This window comes from Rhinolophus sinicus, chromosome 14 (assembly GCF_057876585.1).
Source record: "Rhinolophus sinicus isolate RSI-liver-muscle chromosome 14, RSI-T2T, whole genome shotgun sequence".
NCBI classification, from domain to species: Eukaryota; Metazoa; Chordata; class Mammalia; order Chiroptera; family Rhinolophidae; genus Rhinolophus; species Rhinolophus sinicus.
The window spans coordinates 180,879,618-180,896,092 of NC_142514.1; the positions used below are offsets into that span (position 1 = coordinate 180,879,618).

The following is a 16,475-nucleotide window of genomic DNA, read 5'->3' on the forward strand; positions in this document are numbered from 1 at the left end:
CGATAGTAAGCGAGCTCTTAATAAGCATTAGGTATTTTTTGTTATATTTGTTGAATAAACTCCAGAAAATAAGCTCTTTGAAAATAAGGATTTTGCCTATTTTGTTAAAGGCTATCTTCATCACCTACAGCAGTGTTGCTTGGCACTTAATGGGTTCTTAATAAGTAGCCAGTTGAATAAATGAAAAGGAAAGTAGGTTCTGAGGCCTGTATTAACCAGAGGGCTTGCTGCTCTCAATGGAAGTGTGAGTTAAAATCACACCAGATGGTAGGTCCTAAAGATACTTTTTTTCTTTTTCTGTTTCCTATTTCATAAAAACAGGTCTTTGTTGAAGAATTTAATTTTATTTTTGTTGGAACTGGACCTAAACATACTTTTGAAGTGATTGTATTTTGAAAGCCAAATGACTAATTATTCTTCATTTGTTCTTAAATTTTAGAAGTTCAAACACTCACAAAGTGTATGTACCACCTACCGGCAAGAACTGTTTTAAGATAGTAAATATGAGGCAATTTCTGCCTCAAACTTGGACCCAACACTTCTCTTCTCTGGGCCTCAACTTTTGATCTGTAAAAGGAGGCTTTTGCACCACATAAGTTTTTCCAGCTATAAGACTACTGTGTGATCCTTGCTCTTGAGGATTTCATAATCTGAACGTGCTCATTTTGGGGCTGGACAGATGTGGCTTCACGCCTGCTATTAGCAATGTAACCCTGAGCAAGTGACCAGCTGTTTGGAGTCCCCCCCCCTTTATTAATCTATTATATAAAATGAGCATGATGTCTCATATCTTACAGACTTTGTGCAAAAACCACTTGAGGTCATTTATGTAAAAGACTTAGTATAATGCCAGATTGAGAAACTCTTCATAGCAAGTTCCTTCCCGCCTTGGGCACAGGGAGAAAATTGGCCATACTAAGATGTTGAAAATGTTTTACACCATTTAAAAAAAATGATTTCAATACCCAACTGTTTGTCCCAAAGCATCCGAAGCATGTCGTCCCAAAATGACTAAGGTGTGGTATGCACCACCCTGGGGGAGAGAGTCTCTCATGGTGAAACTGTCCCATGAGCTGAGCAGAAAGAACTAGATCTTATCGCTCTAACTGGCCTCTCTCACAATAAGGTGAGAGGGAGTAGCAGGGGCCAGCAGCAGCTTCCCACAAGAACAAGAGGAAGGAGGGGCAAGGCTGCTTTTTATTATTTCTTATTACAGCTCATTGGGGTCTCAACGGGGTCCCATCTGGCTTGAGTTGTCCCTCCCGCGAGGAACCTTACTCGCCGTTGACTGCAGACCCTTCTCTTGAAGACCAGATGGAGAGACTCAGGATATTATAAACTGAACCCCAGAGAGGCACAGTCCCACAACTTCTTCTTTCCTTAGGGAAAGGTTGGGGGGGGACAGACGGCTAGGCTGCTGTGTGACCACACTACCCATTAGAATCATCAATGAAACAAACTGATATTATACACGGTTGACCCTTGAAAGTGGGGGTTAGGGATGTTGACCGTCCTCCCACAGTCAGAAATCCTCATATAACTTTTGACTCCCCCAAAACTTAACTACTAGCCTACTGTTGACCAGAAGTCTCACCAATAACAGTCAATTAATACATATTTTGCATGTTATATGCATTATATACTGTATTCTTACAATGAAGTAAGCTAGAGAAAAGAAAATGTTAAGGAAACCATAAGGAGGGCCGGCCAGATGGCTCTGTTGGTTAGAGCAGGAGCTCTGAACAACAGGGTTACCGGTTTGATTCCCACATGGGCCAGTGAGTTGCGCCCTTCACAAGTAGATTGAAGACAAGGAGCTGTCGCTGAGCTACCAATGGGGCAGCCGGATGGCTCAGGTGGTTAGAGCGTGAGCTCTCAACAAGGTTGCCAGTTCAATTCCCACATAGGATGGTGGGCTGCACTCCCTGCAACTAAAGATTGTAAACGGCAACTGGGCTTAGAGCTGAGCTGCGCCCTCCACAACTAGATTGAAGGACAACGACTTAGAGCTGATGGGACAATGCCCCTGGAGAAACACACTGTTCCCCAATAAAATTTTTTTTAAAAAAATAAGGAAAATACATTTACAGTACTTATTGAAAAGAATCTGCGTTTAAGTGGACTTGTATAGTTCAAATCTGTGTTGTTCAAGGGTCCACTGTACTTCCTGATGTAATACAGTGGAATATAAACAAAAGCAGCTGTGTAGAATTTAACCCCCCAAAATGCTTAACCTAAACCTAATTATGAAGAAACATATGGGAACACTCAAACCGAACTTGTGGGATATTCTTAAATAAACAAAATTAGGCTGGACTCTTCAAAATACCATCATCTAAGACAAGGTAGGCTACTGTTCTCAATTGAAGGAGACTAAAGAAACATGACAATGAAATGTAATATACAATCCTTGGTTGGCCTCTGGATTAAGCGGGGTAAATAGCTATAAAGAACAGTACTGGAACTGAGGAAATTTGAATATAAAAAACTGAATATTAGCTATTTCACCGATGTTAAACGTCTTAGGTGTGATAATAGTATTTTTGCTATATAGAAGAATGTCCTGGGCCAGCCTGGTGGCTCAGGTGGTTGGAGTGCCGTGCTCCTAACGCCTAGGTCACAGATTCCATTCCTACATGGGCCAGTGAGCTGTGCCCTCTACAGCTAAGATTGTGAACAACAGCTCTCCCTGGAGCTGGGCTGCTGTGAGCAGCTGGAGGTTGGCTTGAGCTGCTGCCAGCTGCTGTGTACTGCCATGGGCTACCTTGAGTGTCGTGAGCCACCGACTGCCTCAGCAAGAGGGAGCACAAGGCTCATAATACCAGCATGGGCCAGGGAGCTGTGTCCTACACAACAAGACTGAGCAACAACGGCTTGAACTGCGGGGCGGGGGAGGGGGGAGAGGCGGAAGAAGGGGGGTAAAAAAAACAATGTCCTTTGGGATGAAATTTCTGCATTTCATTTTTAAATGAGTTAGCAAAGACAACAAAGATACACACTCACACATACATATTTGCATGTAGAATGTGATAAAACACGTATAGCAAAACGCTAAAAATTGGTAAATCATGGCCCAAGCTATTCCCTACATTTAATCACACACATCTCAGTGCGAACTCTAAGACTTTATTACAATGGACTTGACTGCTGAGGAGCCCCCTCTCCGAACTTTCTTCTGCACTCTTCCTTGCAACACATCCCTCCATGGCAGTTCACGAGGCCATTATGGAAGAGGAATCTGGGGAGAGTGAAAAAGTGCAATGTTTTCTCCAAAGTCTTCTGAAACACCCACTGAGTCCTCCTGGCTCCAGTTGAGAATCTTCTGGTAAAAAGGGTGAGAGATTTAACTCCCATCTTCAAGGTTCTCCATGTCTACATCCTGGGGGGCTTTTGTCTTCTTTTGCGATTTGGGCCGTGGTTCAGTAGTTCTGGCTGGCTTTGCCGGGGCTTCCACTGAGCAAAGAGAAAGAAGAAGCAGTAAAGAACCCAAGGGGATCCCCTTGGGGTCCCAAGGCTGCCCCCTCACCCCACCTCTGTGCCCTGCCTCACCTTCCATGGCTGCTTTCTCTTTCTGGGCAAGCCGGATCTGCTGGAGGAGTTTTCTGCGCTTCTTCCCAGACAGAGTAATGTTGGCACGTGCACTGGACCTGAAAGTTTGGTAGAAGCAAAGATGCACGGTAACATGAACCACACAAGTTGTTCTGGCTATTGAAAAGGTCTTTGGATCCACGTCAAAGAACTGTTTGAAAATCTGGGCTCTAAGGTAGTGAGTTTACTCTCAACACATAAAGTATTTACCATTTAAATGTTAAATTTTAGTATATTGTAGAAACTTGTAAGGTAAAACTATTTTTCTCTACTCTCAATACTTCTGACACCACATGTGGACTTTTTCTTTTTCTTCCACATTAAGCAATTCTCCAATTCTCAGAGGACAGTGACTGAGTGTCCTACAAATTTAACTCAATTCTGACACTATCTACCTAGAGATAGTATGTTATTACCCGTGCTTCTGACCCATCAGCTATAAATCAGGATTCTCATAAACCCCTTCTCAGATACCATACTTTGCTCACAGAACACAGGGAAACATTTACTTGCATTTACCAATTGATGATAAAAAGATACAACTCAGAAACAGGCAGATGGAAGAGATGCACAGGGCAAGGTATGGGGATGGGGCCAAGAGCTTCCATGCCCTCTCCAGGTGAGCCACCGCCGCAGCTCCTCCATCAGTTCACCAACCAGAAAGCTCATCAAATCTCTGTTTTTCGAGTTTTTAATAGAGCTTACTAGCCAGCAACCACACCTGTCCCCAATCCACTTCCCAGAGTTCAGTGGGTGGGGTTTACACTTCCAATCCTCTAACCACTGGGTTTTGCTGGTGAACAGCCCCACTCTGTCACTCATTAACATAAACTTAGGTGTGCTCAAAAGGGGTTCCTAATGAAACAAAGGCACTATCACTCCAAGGGTTTTAGGGGCTCTGTACCAGAAACCAGGGACAAAAGCCTTTATTATGTATTACATTGATAATGAAGAAGCCAATGAAAGGATGGGATGGGAACTCTTCCCCCAAGATTCAGGGGGCCTTGAAATTTATATGCAAAACCCCACATGCGCCTATGTGAAAATTCATCCATTGTATGCAGACTTCTGTCTCAGCTTTAAAATGTACTTACAAAAGTCCAAGTGAATGTACAATTTTTCGTGGGGAGATGGGAGAGTTGACAGCTCTCCTTATGATTCTCAGTCGGGTCCAAGACCCAGAGAAAGTTTGTGACCTACTGGTACAGAGGAGAGGCTAGCAGAGTTTAGGCACAAACACAGCAGGCACGTTCCTCGCACAAACGCGAGTGCACAACGAAAGCCGAGAGGTGTTAGCTGCTCCGGAGCTGGGCAGGGAGGGGGAAGGAGACTCGGTAGGGAGGACCGAGAAGAAGGCATGGCACTCACGCCCGCTTCTTGAGGTGGTGCCGCGTGATCAGCCCGTCGTCTATCACAGCCCCGACCACCCGGTGCTTCAGTCGCCGCTCCCGGTTCAACACACGCCGTCGCTTGAACAGTTTCTTCTTCAGCTCCTGCGAAGAAGGAAGATGCTAGTCAGACCGAGGCCGCGCACCGCGACCTGATACCCCCCGCACCGTCGACTCAGGCCTATCGATTCTATCTGGGGCGAGATTAGAGGGCTCCGGGACACTAGGGAAATAAAGTTGGCACTCCCACACGGTCACCGTTCGGGGCCGGTTGATCTTCCCTCCCGGGGCACCCATCGCTGAGCCGCGTAGCCGACTCGGGATCCGTATTTCCGCTCTGCGCGAGGTCCCTATAGTCCCCGCCCCACAGTCCTCCACGAGCCAATTGTAGCTTGGGGGCGGGTCCTGGTACTATATAAAGGAAATGGGCCGGCTTTTGATCCTTTTGAGGGCTACGACGAAGTAAGTGCTGGTTCTGTGTCCTTGTCTTCGCGGCCGTGGGGTGGGGTGGAGGCTTCTGGGCTGTGCTTGCGGACCCTCCTCTTCTTGGCGGGGATCGGGTGTGCGGTCTCGATCCCCGTAATGTATGGAGGTAGAGGGAAAGGGCTCCGGCCCCCTCGGCGTCATGTCTTCGGTGCCGGCGGCCTCCAGTCCGCCGGTTCTATCCTCAAGCGCCGGGACACAAGGCTCCAAGAAGCAGGGCACAACTGAGCAAGGTTCAGCGGGCTCCTCTCTGGGGTGCTCATGACTTCTCCTTTGATTTCAGGTCTGTGAAGCCGCCCCAGGTGCCGGAGCTGTCGTATCCCCTTCCTCTTCCACTTCAGGTTTGCATCAATAAAGGCCGTTGGTACCGTAGTAGGTGTGTGTCCGCGTTCTTTTTTTTTCCGAGGCCGCAGAGTTAGGGAAGCTGTACGAGCACATTATTTCGCAAAGCGGATTTTGCAAATTTTCCCTTGGACTTCAGGCTTCTGCCGGAGTGCTGGCGACATTGCGCAGAACGTTCTCTGGCCGACCTTGCGTGCACCTGTGGATGGCTGCGCTGCGCGGAACCCTCCACGTGGCGACCTTGGCTGCGGGGACGCGCCGCGCCTTGGGTAGGAATGGACACAGTGGGAGGGCAAGCTGGGTTCTAAATGACGCCCGAGTCTAGTCCCTGAAATGGTGGCTCTTAAAACCTCTGGTTACATTGCGCCTTTTTTGCAGCCCTTTGATAGAACTTGGGCTCCGGGTGACACATGCCTTCCACTCGTGTCCACAGGCTCCCTGGCTGGTAGCTGCCTGGCAGACCGCTGCCTCTGGGATAAACTCCACGCCCAGTCCCTTCTGGGCAGCGTCCCCACCTTCGACTGGTTCTTTGGGTACGAGGAAGCCCAAGGGCTCCTCCTGCCGCTGCTGCAGGGTGCCCGAGCTGCCTGTCCACTGCGTGTGTTAGACGTGGGCTGTGGGACCTCGAGCTTGTGTACAGGCCTCTACACCAAGTGCCCGCACCCTGTGGACGTGCTGGGGCTGGACTTCTCTCCTGTGGCTGTGGCCCACATGAATAGACTCCTGGAAGGTGGCCAAGGCCAAACACCCCTGAATCCTGGGCACCCTGCCTCCCGCTTGCACTTCATGCAGGCTGATGTCCAGAACCTGGAGCCCGTAGCTTCTTCAGGCTCCTTTCAACTAGTGCTGGACAAAGGCACCTGGGATGCTGTTGCCCGGGGTGGCCTGCCTGGGGCTTACCAGCTGCTGTCAGAATGCCTGAGGGTCCTTAGCCCCCAGGGGACCTTAATTCAGTTCTCAGATGAGGACCCTGATGTGCGGCTGCCCTGCCTGGAGCAGGGATCTCAAGGCTGGACTGTGACTGTGCAGGAGCTTGGCCCTTTCAGGGGCATCACCTACTTTGCTTACTTGGTTCAAGGTTCTCAATAAAGACTTTTAGTCCTGACCCTAGTGTTTCTGTTGGGTGAGAAGTGGTAGAGCTTTGCTTTTGCAAAATGGCTGGAAAGGGAGGATTTCAGTCCTGGCTTCCACATTCACTAGCTGGGTGCACATAGTATTGACTGTTTCTGTGCCCCAGTTTACTCATCAGCAAGGTAGGAATAGTACCTGGAGTTATGGGATTACATAGGTGAACATTAGCAGGGCCAGGCACAAGATGAGTACTGAATTGAGAAGGTACAAGTGGCTCATTCTCCACCCCCAACTAAGAAATCCTAAAAGCAGCAGATAGGAATTCTTAATCCAATTCCCAGCATTAACTGACGTGTGGCCCAGTGGCCTAACCTCTAAGCCTCATTTGTCTCATCTGTGAAAGGATGGGTAGGAGGGCTCCATAAACAAACCTAGGTGAAATGTTCAAGGGAGAGAACAGAATAAACTACTTACGCTCAAAGCTCCTGGGAGGCAAGAGATGGGAGTAGTCCATAAAGCGGCTTCTGCAGACATGGAAGCCTGTTGCTGGGTGCCAGAGAAGACAGGGGTTGGGGGCTTCCTGACATTCACTGTCCTCAAGAATCCAGGAGGCATCTTGTTCTATCTGTTCTTGCCTCCAGCTGAGTTCTGGGTTAAAGGTTCTTAAGGGAGATCTGGGGTCCAGTGGGCTCCAAATCCAGCCTGGTGGGTGGGGTAGGGGGTAGGGAGTTAAAGAGCCCATTAATAGTGAAAAATATTCCTGATAATATTGAATTTTTAAAAGATAAAATGAATTTGTGATGCTTCTGTTTCACTTCAGATCAAATAAATCACATTTTACTAAAAAACCCAGAACACCACAAAATTTTAATTTTTGCTTATGAAAAAATAACATAGCAATTAAAATGAAGAGCCTAACTTCACAGCCTCAGTGTCCTCATGAGGGGAAAAATACCTCCCTCAGTGGGTTCTGAAAATCATGAGGTAAAAGTGTTTAGCATAGTGTGTGGCACGTAGTAAATCCTCCTGCCCCAAAAGTTTCTATAACATTGTACAGACATGGGAAAATCTAGAACAGAAGACTCCCCAAATGTTAACTATGTGGGTAATCGGATTTGGGATAATTTTATCTTTTTTCCCTTCACAATAATCAATAAATATTTAAAAATATATATTAAAAGCCATGGTCCATCTGATATCAGGACTACCCCCTCTAAAGTTCGTCAACTATTCCAACCACCTTGACCTTTCTCTTGCACGTCAGCATTTTTTCTTAACTATGTTTTTCTGAACATCTACTGTGCCTGGCGCTGCTTAGTGGAGGGACCACAACTGAGTTCTCCATCTTGGTCCTGCCCAGAACATCCAGGTCACACGGGCCCTATTGAACCAGCCACTTCCCTCACCTGGCTCTTCACTTTGGTCCTGGAAGACCTCAGCCTCTTCTTCCTCATCATCAGTAACAGCAGCTCCTCATGTGGCCACCGGAGTTCATTCTTCTTCACTTACCTCAGAGGCTTCTACCACAATGGAGGGCAGATGGGTATTTTGAGAGACAACCTGCATGGAGGTAGCAAAGGGCTTGGGCCAAATTGGAGGATGAGCCAGCAGCGGGACACAGGGTGGGGAAGTACTAACCTGACCATCTTGGTGACTTTCAACACTGTCAATTTCTCCTCTGTCCTTCCAGAGAGCCTAGGACTTTCTGGATGCTGGAAGGAGCCTGGGCTATCTTTAGGCCAAGGCCCATCCTCACTGCTCCCTGGCACAAGGTCCATGGGTGCTGATTCTTAGAGAGTGCAAGGTGGTTGAAATCAGAGTGCTGAACCCCTGCCCATTGTACCCCATAGACTGCCCCTTTAATCTTCTGTGGAGCCTGGCCCCTTAATCACTTCTGAAGAGAGGTGGATGACATGCTAGGAGATTATGGGCCTTCCAGGGGAGGAGAAAATCTGAAGAGGTGGGAGAAGAGCTTTATTTTTACTCATTCCTTGGTAACACTGGGCAAGGCAATAGGGATATCAACAAGGGCATCTGGATTAAAACGCTGTGAGTGAAGAGCCTTTTTAATAAACTTGGAACTTCCTGATGTCTTTGCCGACTAGGTCCCCCCCATGCTTCTTATATCTTATTTAATGAATATTTATGTGGTATTTACTATTTGCCAGGAACTGTTTTAAAGGCTCTCTATATAAACTCATTTAATTATCCTAAAACGATGAGATACTGTTATTAGCCCCATTTTCTGATGCAGAAACCAGGGCACAAAGAACTTAAATAAGACTTGTCCAGAGTTACACAACTAAGAGGTATTTTTTTCTCTAAACTATAATTTGGTATGTTACAGAGTTTTCACGATTTCAGGGGGGGAAAAATGCCAAGAGTATATACCATGATGAGAAATGTAACAAGTTTACTAACAAGTACAATAAAGAAAGAAATATGTAAATGTACCCTTTCTCCCACCCAGTACACTTGGCTTTGAGTTTTTGTTCAGGAGTTGAAGGGATTCAAGGGGGTCAATAGATTGATGTGTCTAAGTATCTGGATGTCCACTATGTGTATTGAAAAAGCACAAGTTATTGTAGGAAACCACAGGGCACAGCCCTAGCCCTCTATTGATTAAGAAATTTCATAACTGGGCAGTTAATGGTAAAACCCACAGCAACCATGAAGACAGGCACTCTTCCCCTAGTAATCCCACTCCAGATTTCATGACAATGAGCCCCGCGCTTCGCCCTCGGCGCCAACACCTTCTCTCTCTCTCTTTTTTTTTTTTTTTGCGCCAATACTTTCTTGACACGCTCAACCGTCTCAGCCAAATCTAGTCTTCACACCCAGGCACTCTAGATTCTAAACGTTTCGCTGATCAGGCTTTCTCTAGTCCGTTCCTTCTCTAGGGTGTCCTCTGTGGGTCGCTCTAGCCTGCGCAGGAGGCGGTGCGACAGTGGCTGCCTTTCTAGGCTGCGGGAGGCGCCTCGTTGGTCGCGCGGACGGCCATGGCGGCTTTTCGCAAAGCGCTGGTTGCGGGCGCAATCCTGGGCGTGGGGGCTGGCGTGGGCTCCGCGCTCTTTGTCCTCGTGACCCCGGGAGAGGAGCAGATTCAGGCGATGCTTAAGGTGGGAGCAGTTTGTTGTCTGAGTTGGGGTGGACGGACAGGCAGAGAGCTCCGGGCCTGGGACCCGACCCGGACTACGAACCTCTCTTCCTGCCCGCAGGAGATGCCGGGGCAGGACCCGCGGGGCAGGGAAGAGACAGCCAGGAACAAGCAGTTAGTGCTGGCCACTCTGCAGGAGGCAGCGGCCACGCAGGAGAACGTGGTCTGGAGGAAGAACTGGATGGGCGCCGGCGGCGGGAGGTCAGCGTAAGCCGGAACCTGCCCCAGTGGGCCCTGGGACCTCTGCTCCGGCGCTGGAGTCCGGGGCAGCCTTTCTCTTCCATGGGCCTGTCGGGGAGTCCCGGCCCGGTGACCTGCCGCCGGGTGAGCACGTTCCCCACAAACCCTGCACTGACGCTTTCACGTCCCTGTAGTGGGCCGGGACCATCGGATGTAGTGAACTGAAGGAACCAATAAAACACGTTCCTCCGTCCAGAGTGACCCCGTGTGGTCCGACGCCTATAAATGCCTAGAATGTTCTGGGGGTCGGTGCTGCGGGCGGGGATGACCGTAGCTCTCGCCTGCCCTGCTTCCCATTTGAGGTTGAAGCCCAATAGGCACAAACGACCACGTTTTCAAAACACAAGTCAGGTCATGTGGTCTGTTTGAATATACTTTTGGGGATAACCACTGGATATTCTTGAAATCAACTACCCTGGAAAATCTTGTAGCAGTATAGATGCCCATAGAAGACACTTTGGATTCCGGTACAAGATGTGAGGTGGGAAAGGGGCTTCTAGCACGTAACATGTGCCAGTTATCTTCTGTGGCCATTATTTAACCTTTGAAGTTAAGCTTACTAGTAGTAAAAAGAGTGTGCCTGAGTCAGACAGATCTTCATACAACTCCAGCATGTTACAAAATCTCTGAGCCCCTGTCCTGTTCTATAAAAGGTGATAATTGTCTTAAGGGCTGTCTTAAGATTAGAGATGTAAAATGTAGTGCCTGGCACAGCAGCCTCTTAGTAAATGTAGTAGGGTTTTTCGCCCTCAAGGTTTCACTGTAGTTTTTAATCTGTAGGTCGTCATAGGATCTACTGGAGATGCCACTGAAGGGATGAGATAAAGCCATCAGTGGGGTCGCAGCCCCAGCCAAGTCTATTGCTCCCTCCCTCTCTCCCCCGCTTTGTCTTTTATATCCTGTGGTTCCCAGCAACATTGTAATGGGGGAGGGGAAGGCTAGCTGCTTTTATTAAAAATAAATTTAGCCAGAACACTAAATACAGCTTGGTGACACTGAGGTGTAAACCCACCTATGAGCATTGGTGTTTTCAGCTGCTGAATGAAGTCAGAAGGTGAACACATTTGTCATGTGTGACCTTTAAACTATGACCCTTTCCTAGCCCAGGAATGAGAGGAAAGTCAGCAGCTGTTTGAGGGAGCACTAGGGTGAGGTGATCAGCAGTGAGAGGGGCTCTGATGAAAGCGCTTGGCAGTTCAGAGACTGGAGCCCTACTCGGGCTCCCCAAGTATGGTCCATATCTGCTGCCTGCGACCTGTGTCAGTTTGGGTAAGTCATGTGCTTTAGTGTCCCAGTCTCTAAAATGGGATACTTGTACCTATACCTAGGTAGTAGTGCTTTCATATCTAATACACATAAAGCACTTAAAACTGGTACATATTAAGTATTCAGTATTTCTTAGTGCAGAAGAGATGCAATTGTGAAGGTCACTAATGTTCAACATTTGGGAATGACCACATAAAAAATTACCCTTTTAGTAACTAGGACTTCTTTGGTGCCAAGCACTGTGCTAAAAGCACCTTATATTGGCATTATGTAACCCCCACAACAATCCCAATTAACAGGTACTATTATCCCTATTTTACTAAAGAAGGAAATGAAACTAAGCTTAACGAAGTCAAGGCACATACCGTTGTTTCCTCGAAAATAAGACCTAGCCGGACCATCAGCTCTAATGCATCTTATACTAAAATAAGATCGGGTCTTATATTAATTTTTGCTCCAAAAGATGCATTAGAGCTGATGGTCCGGCTAGGTCTTATTTTCCGGGAAACTGTAGCTAGTAAGGATTTCAGACTTATGCACCGCCTTAACCATAGGAGCAAAAGGTGCTGTATCTACTGTACTCCCCACCCCAGCACCTCTCCCCTCTCAACTGCCTCAGCAATTCATCATACCCAGAGATTAGAAACAAGTCTGTTGAAAACATGAGATGCGGAGTAGGGTCTACCTGAAAAGCCTTCCCTTTTAGATTCTTCCTCTGCCTCAGTTTTGTCCCTCTCAGCCATTCAGGAAGGATTCAGGCACATAGAGAACTCAGAGGGTCTGTTTATTAGGAAGGAGATGTCAATCAGTGCTTTATCAAAGACGAAGAGGTCAGAGAAGAATGGCGGGATAAAGGCCTCTCAGCTGGGACATTTCTTGGCCACAATGAGGACAGCAGAAGGCACAAGTCCTGGAAATGGAAGAAAACAGGCTTGAGCCACAGATACTTGTTTTTTGCCTCCAAATTCCTGGCTTCACACTATCACCAGAGTCCCTTCTCTGCATCCTTTCCTTTCTCAGGCATGGCCCCTACCCACCCGTCGTGCTTCAGATCCCGCATGTCATACCCAGCTCCTGCAGGGGCCGCTCCATGTCAGCCTCTGAGAAGGCCCGCCGGGGGAAGCCAGTGAGCAACTGCACAGGGTCCTGGTCCCCTCCAGGTTCCTCCCCACGGTGGAGCTCCACATAGAGCCTCACAGCAGCCAGCTGTTCACGCGCCCGGAACGTCTGCGTCAGTGACGTCCCATCTGGCAGCCTGACCTAGAGAGAAAGTAAGATACAGTATGGTGAGTGTCAAAACTGAGTGAGGTACCCGAGTAAGGAAAAGAAGAACAAAGCTGGATCCTCCTTCCTCTCAGAATGAACCAGTATAGTTACTATCTGAAGCACCGACTGGACAACCACTTACACTGCTGTACTGAGCACTGAAGAGACTTCCTGCTCCCTCACAATTCAAGAAAGACAAGAGTACACAAAAGTATCTAAAAACGTACATCATAAATGAATAAATGGTAGCTTTGCAAATAGCTGTGTAATAAATCAAATGAACACATGAACAAGTAAAGAGGCACCGTATTTTGCTGTGTATAATACGCTCCCACGGTTTTGGCCCTAACTTTCAGGGAAAATCATTTTAATTTTTTAATTCAAATTTCTATTTGTTTACATTTTGTCGTGTCCAGCTCAACACGGGCAGTGAGGGTGCGAGAAGGGACGACTTTGGGTTAAGTTTTTAAGAAAGAAACAAACAGAGACTTAATGCAGTTTAAATCTCAGAAGGCCAGGGGTCTCTCAGTCTCAGAGGACTGGAGCCCAGAATAAAGCCGACTGGTGGTATTTATTGATAAGTATACAAGGGAGTGTTATTGTTTCTGACACGGTCTGTGAGACTCATCCATCACATTATAGAAACAACCCAAACCAATTCTGTTGGTCCCCAAACAGCCGAAGCGAAAGTCCTATGATGACTGAGGTGAGGTATGCGACTCCATTAAGGGACATATATCACATGTCAAGACTGTTTTACAGAGCTGAGCAGACAGCTTGATCTTACTGCTCTAAAGACTTTTCTCACAATTAGGTGAGAGGGGAAAAACCAGAGCCAGCAGTGGCTTTTCCCAGGCAGGGGAAAGGGGAGACAAGGCCCTTTCCCAAATCTTTCTAAGGCAGCTCATTGGGGGTCTCCACGGGGTTCCGCCTGGCTTGACTTGTCCCCCTCCCCGCCCCCACCCCCCAGGGGGAATCTTACTTGTCATTGGCTGCAAACCCTCTTTTGGAGACTAAATAGAGAGAAATATACAGTCCCAGGGATACACAGTCTCACAGACTTTTCTTTCCACAAGAAAAGACATGGGGGGACAGTCTGGCAGGCTGTTGTGTGACAATAACATTTAGGTGCTTTTTTTTTGTATTATAAAGGAATTTTAGCATTTATTTTTTAACATTATGGTACACAAAATTTTATGTAACCAATAATTACAAAACACAAGAACAGATACAAGGTACAAATTTACGGTATTTATGCATCATAGGCCAAGAATTCTTCCTTGTTGCAAGTTCGTTGTAAGTTGAACAAAACCCATTATCATATTCCAGGATATTATTTTGCATACGGATATCACTGATTTCTAGAGTTACATTTTTACTCATAAGCATAAATAAAAGAATTAAAAAACATTTATATAGATATGGAATTAGTAGGACCCATGTATAATGCACATACTTAATTTTCTCTCACAAATATGGGCAAAAAAAGTGCACTATACACGGCAAAATACGGTAATTGCTGAGTAAGAGGGAGGTACAGATTTAAATTAAGACTGGGTAAATGAAATGTGATCTCTCTCCTAAGAGTAGAGGAGGGAGGACTTCAAAAGTTATTTACAAAGGAAGAGGTTTGGCAAAGGAAACATAACTGAAAAAAGCTCTGGGCTGGGTACCTTACAGGCCAACAGAAAGGTCCCAGGAGCAAGACAGAAATCAGAATCAGTACCTGTATGCGGCACTGGTCATACTCCCGCTTGGTGGGAGGCTCCTGGCTGGGAGAGGAAGGAACAGGACCCGGCTCTGTTGTTGGGGATGGCTGAGAACCCACACCACCACCATACTGGAGGACAAAGGAAAACACTCCATCAGGCACTCGCTCATCCTCAGAAGAAACACTGTGTAAGCCCATCCTTTCCCTCTGAAGCAGAAAAGGGGATTTACCAGCCCACCTACTTAATTACCCTCAGTGTCTTCCCAATCACCTACCTTCTTGGCTCGCTCTGCTTTGTCCCTTTCGATCTTTTCTCGGACTCTTTGTCTGGAATGCAGACAGGAAGAAAACAGGTCAGGCGTTGACAAAGCAAATATTGATTCCTTTCTTATCTCATCCAACATCCCCAGCACCCACACCTGGCTGCTAACTCTTCAGCTTTTTCCCTCCTCCGCTCCTCAGCAGCCCGGCGCATCTCATCTTCCTGTAGCCGCTGTCGGGCAGCGGACAGCTCTTGCCCTTGTCTCCTGCGCTGCCGTTCCCGTTCCAATGCCTCCCGCTCCTCTCTTTCTTCACGCTCCCGCTGCTTCTGGGCCACCAGCTCCAACATCCTGTGTGGCAGAAAGGAAAGAGCTCAAGAGAAATGGACATGGATTGGGAAGGTGAGTTTGTAACACGGGACTCCAAAAACAAAATCAGGGAACACGTGTCCCAAGCAGGTGAAAGAAAAACAAAACCTGTCAAGAAAGGACAGAGGGAATGTGAAAAGTTCAAGGTTCTTTGATCAGACTGTGTACTGGGGAGAAATGGAAGGTGACCCTCAAAAATGCGAGACTGTTCCTTACTAGATACCTCTTAGTCTGTTCCTGTCTTTCCTCTTCACTCAAAATGGGTTTGCCTTCTCCCGCGGAAGACTCAGGTCCTACAAACGAGCAATCGGTATTATTACCCGTCCATCCTCCTCGGGCCCTCCTGATAATCACACCGTGTCCCTCAGTCAGGACCTTCAGGACCAGCTTGCTCCGAGGAGGTGGGTTCCCGTCCCAGGGTATGTCCAAGGGGGGCTGCTAGCGGCTCGTCCGCGTCGGGGTCGTCTTCGTGCTCCATCAACCTGGCCGAGAAAGTCGGAGGGGAGGTGAACATTGAGGCTGCCCGTCCCAGCAGTCCTCAGTCCCCTGCCACCCACTGTGAACGCTCACCAGTCCATCGCGGCCTCGATGCCCTGGTTCCCTGTGAGGGCCAGAGCCTTCTCCCTGGGGGCAGAAACACCGTGAATAGCGCCCAAGAGCCATGGTGACGGTCAGGCTGGGCGTAGAGCCTGAGGCCAGGCTGGGGGAAAGGCCCGGACACGTCCGCGAGCCCGCCGGCCGGGGTTAGGGGAGCTCCCTTACGCGCGTCCCCTGGGGAAGCCCATCTCGATGAGACTCTCCAGAGCCGTCAGCTCCGCCATGACGCCGCCAACGCCGCTTCCGCGGGGACCTGGGGGGACGAGGAGGGCGGAGGGGATCAGCGCGGGGCGCCACCGGCCCGCGCGCAACCCCGCCCCCGACGGGCCCCGGCCCGGCGCTCGCTCCCTCACCCGGCTCTGGATCCGCCGCGGACCCTGACGAGAAGAAAGCGGAGGGGGAGCGGAAGTGGCTGGATCTGTTTGGGTCACGTGTAGGCGGACGTGGACGGGTGCCGCCGTGAGCCAGAAAACACAGGTCTGGCCGGAACGCCAGCACTGCGCGGCCGGAGGCAGGCAGCTTGTGGGAGGCGCCGATATAGGGACGGCCCCCACAGCGCCGACACCTGGTGACCGTGGGGAAGGACCATGCGGCCCTGAAACCCCTGGGCGAAGAAGCCAGCTCCGGGTATGGTCCCTTAGCGCAACCAGTTGGAAAGTTATTTGGCAGTGTTTATCAGGAGCCATAGAAATGTGCATATCCTTTTTCTTTTTTTCTTTCTTTTTTTTAACTTTTAT

The 16,475-nt window shown here is 48.4% G+C and overlaps 5 protein-coding genes and 1 non-coding gene across 10 annotated transcripts; 3 read left to right on the forward strand and 3 right to left on the reverse strand.

The window, feature by feature from the left end:
• Positions 1–2,943: 2,943 nt before the first annotated feature.
• On the reverse strand, positions 2,944–5,385 carry C14H11orf98 (chromosome 14 C11orf98 homolog). The gene is made up of 4 exons (XM_019713962.3): positions 5,235–5,385; positions 4,957–5,081; positions 3,550–3,647; positions 2,944–3,453 (listed from the first exon to the last, which is right to left on the reverse strand). The coding sequence occupies exons 1-4, from the start codon at positions 5,271–5,273 to the stop codon at positions 3,344–3,346; spliced, it is 372 nt and encodes a 123-aa protein (XP_019569521.1). The 5' UTR covers positions 5,274–5,385; the 3' UTR covers positions 2,944–3,343.
• Positions 5,386–5,477: 92 nt separating this feature from the next.
• CSKMT (citrate synthase lysine methyltransferase) lies at positions 5,478–6,906 on the forward strand. 2 transcript variants are annotated; one of them, XM_019713959.3, is made up of 3 exons: positions 5,478–5,835; positions 5,941–6,070; positions 6,235–6,906. In XM_019713959.3, exons 2-3 carry the CDS (start codon positions 6,007–6,009, stop codon positions 6,888–6,890), a joined length of 720 nt encoding a protein of 239 aa, XP_019569518.1. In that variant the 5' UTR covers positions 5,478–5,835; positions 5,941–6,006; the 3' UTR covers positions 6,891–6,906. The 2 variants fall into 2 exon arrangements, with proteins under 2 accessions (XP_019569518.1, XP_019569519.1); XM_019713960.3 differs by having other exon boundaries at positions 5,746–5,800.
• Positions 5,513–5,661, forward strand: LOC141572547 (small nucleolar RNA SNORA57). The gene has a single exon (XR_012497872.1). It is a non-coding gene; the product is annotated as a small nucleolar RNA SNORA57 (small nucleolar RNA).
• Positions 6,907–7,289: 383 nt separating the features above from the next.
• LBHD1 (LBH domain containing 1) lies at positions 7,290–8,650 on the reverse strand. Its single transcript, XM_088789642.1, is given in 5 exon segments — positions 7,290–7,574; positions 8,279–8,335; positions 8,338–8,369; positions 8,371–8,566; positions 8,569–8,650. Coding segments are annotated over 5 exon segments (603 nt in total). The 3' UTR covers positions 7,290–7,338.
• Positions 8,651–9,816: 1,166 nt separating this feature from the next.
• Positions 9,817–13,099, forward strand: UQCC3 (ubiquinol-cytochrome c reductase complex assembly factor 3). Of its 4 annotated transcripts, none has more exons than XM_088789643.1 (3): positions 9,817–9,991; positions 10,091–10,230; positions 11,050–11,249. In XM_088789643.1, the coding sequence occupies exons 1-3, from the start codon at positions 9,872–9,874 to the stop codon at positions 11,057–11,059; spliced, it is 270 nt and encodes an 89-aa protein (XP_088645769.1). In that variant the 5' UTR covers positions 9,817–9,871; the 3' UTR covers positions 11,060–11,249. The 4 variants fall into 4 exon arrangements, 2 of the variants coding, with proteins under 2 accessions (XP_088645769.1, XP_019569502.1); XR_016018392.1 differs by lacking the exon at positions 11,050–11,249 and adding an exon at positions 12,556–13,099 and having other exon boundaries at positions 9,822–9,991; positions 10,091–10,353; XR_016018393.1 differs by having other exon boundaries at positions 9,822–9,991; positions 10,091–10,353.
• Positions 12,299–16,223, reverse strand: UBXN1 (UBX domain protein 1). Its single transcript, XM_019713942.3, has 10 exons — positions 16,092–16,223; positions 15,904–15,991; positions 15,712–15,765; positions 15,517–15,623; positions 15,365–15,434; positions 14,932–15,123; positions 14,788–14,839; positions 14,528–14,641; positions 12,603–12,795; positions 12,299–12,445 (listed from the first exon to the last, which is right to left on the reverse strand). Exons 2-10 carry the CDS (start codon positions 15,960–15,962, stop codon positions 12,396–12,398), a joined length of 891 nt encoding a protein of 296 aa, XP_019569501.1. The 5' UTR covers positions 15,963–15,991; positions 16,092–16,223; the 3' UTR covers positions 12,299–12,395.
• Positions 16,224–16,475: the final 252 nt, after the last annotated feature.

Excerpts from the sequence above, each read along its gene's own strand:
- C14H11orf98 (XM_019713962.3), bottom strand. The coding sequence starts at position 5,273 with ATGGGTGCCCCGGGAGGGAAGATCAACCGGCCCCGAACG. Across the intron at positions 3,648-4,956 it reads CACCACCTCAAGAAGCGGGC|GTCCAGTGCACGTGCCAACA; the intron begins GTGAGTGCCATG and ends CCAAACTTTCAG. Across the intron at positions 3,454-3,549 it reads AGAGAAAGCAGCCATGGAAG|TGGAAGCCCCGGCAAAGCCA; the intron begins GTGAGGCAGGGC and ends CTCTTTGCTCAG.
- CSKMT (XM_019713959.3), top strand. The coding sequence starts at position 6,007 with ATGGCTGCGCTGCGCGGAACCCTCCACGTGGCGACCTTGGCTGCGGGG. Across the intron at positions 6,071-6,234 it reads GGGGACGCGCCGCGCCTTGG|GCTCCCTGGCTGGTAGCTGC; the intron begins GTAGGAATGGAC and ends TCGTGTCCACAG.
- UQCC3 (XM_088789643.1), top strand. The coding sequence starts at position 9,872 with ATGGCGGCTTTTCGCAAAGCGCTGGTTGCGGGCGCAATCCTGGGCGTG. Across the intron at positions 9,992-10,090 it reads AGATTCAGGCGATGCTTAAG|GAGATGCCGGGGCAGGACCC; the intron begins GTGGGAGCAGTT and ends TCCTGCCCGCAG.
- UBXN1 (XM_019713942.3), bottom strand. The coding sequence starts at position 15,962 with ATGGCGGAGCTGACGGCTCTGGAGAGTCTCATCGAGATGGGCTTCCCC. Across the intron at positions 15,624-15,711 it reads ATCGAGGCCGCGATGGACTG|GTTGATGGAGCACGAAGACG; the intron begins GTGAGCGTTCAC and ends TTTCTCGGCCAG. Across the intron at positions 14,840-14,931 it reads GCTGAAGAGTTAGCAGCCAG|ACAAAGAGTCCGAGAAAAGA; the intron begins GTGTGGGTGCTG and ends TCTGCATTCCAG.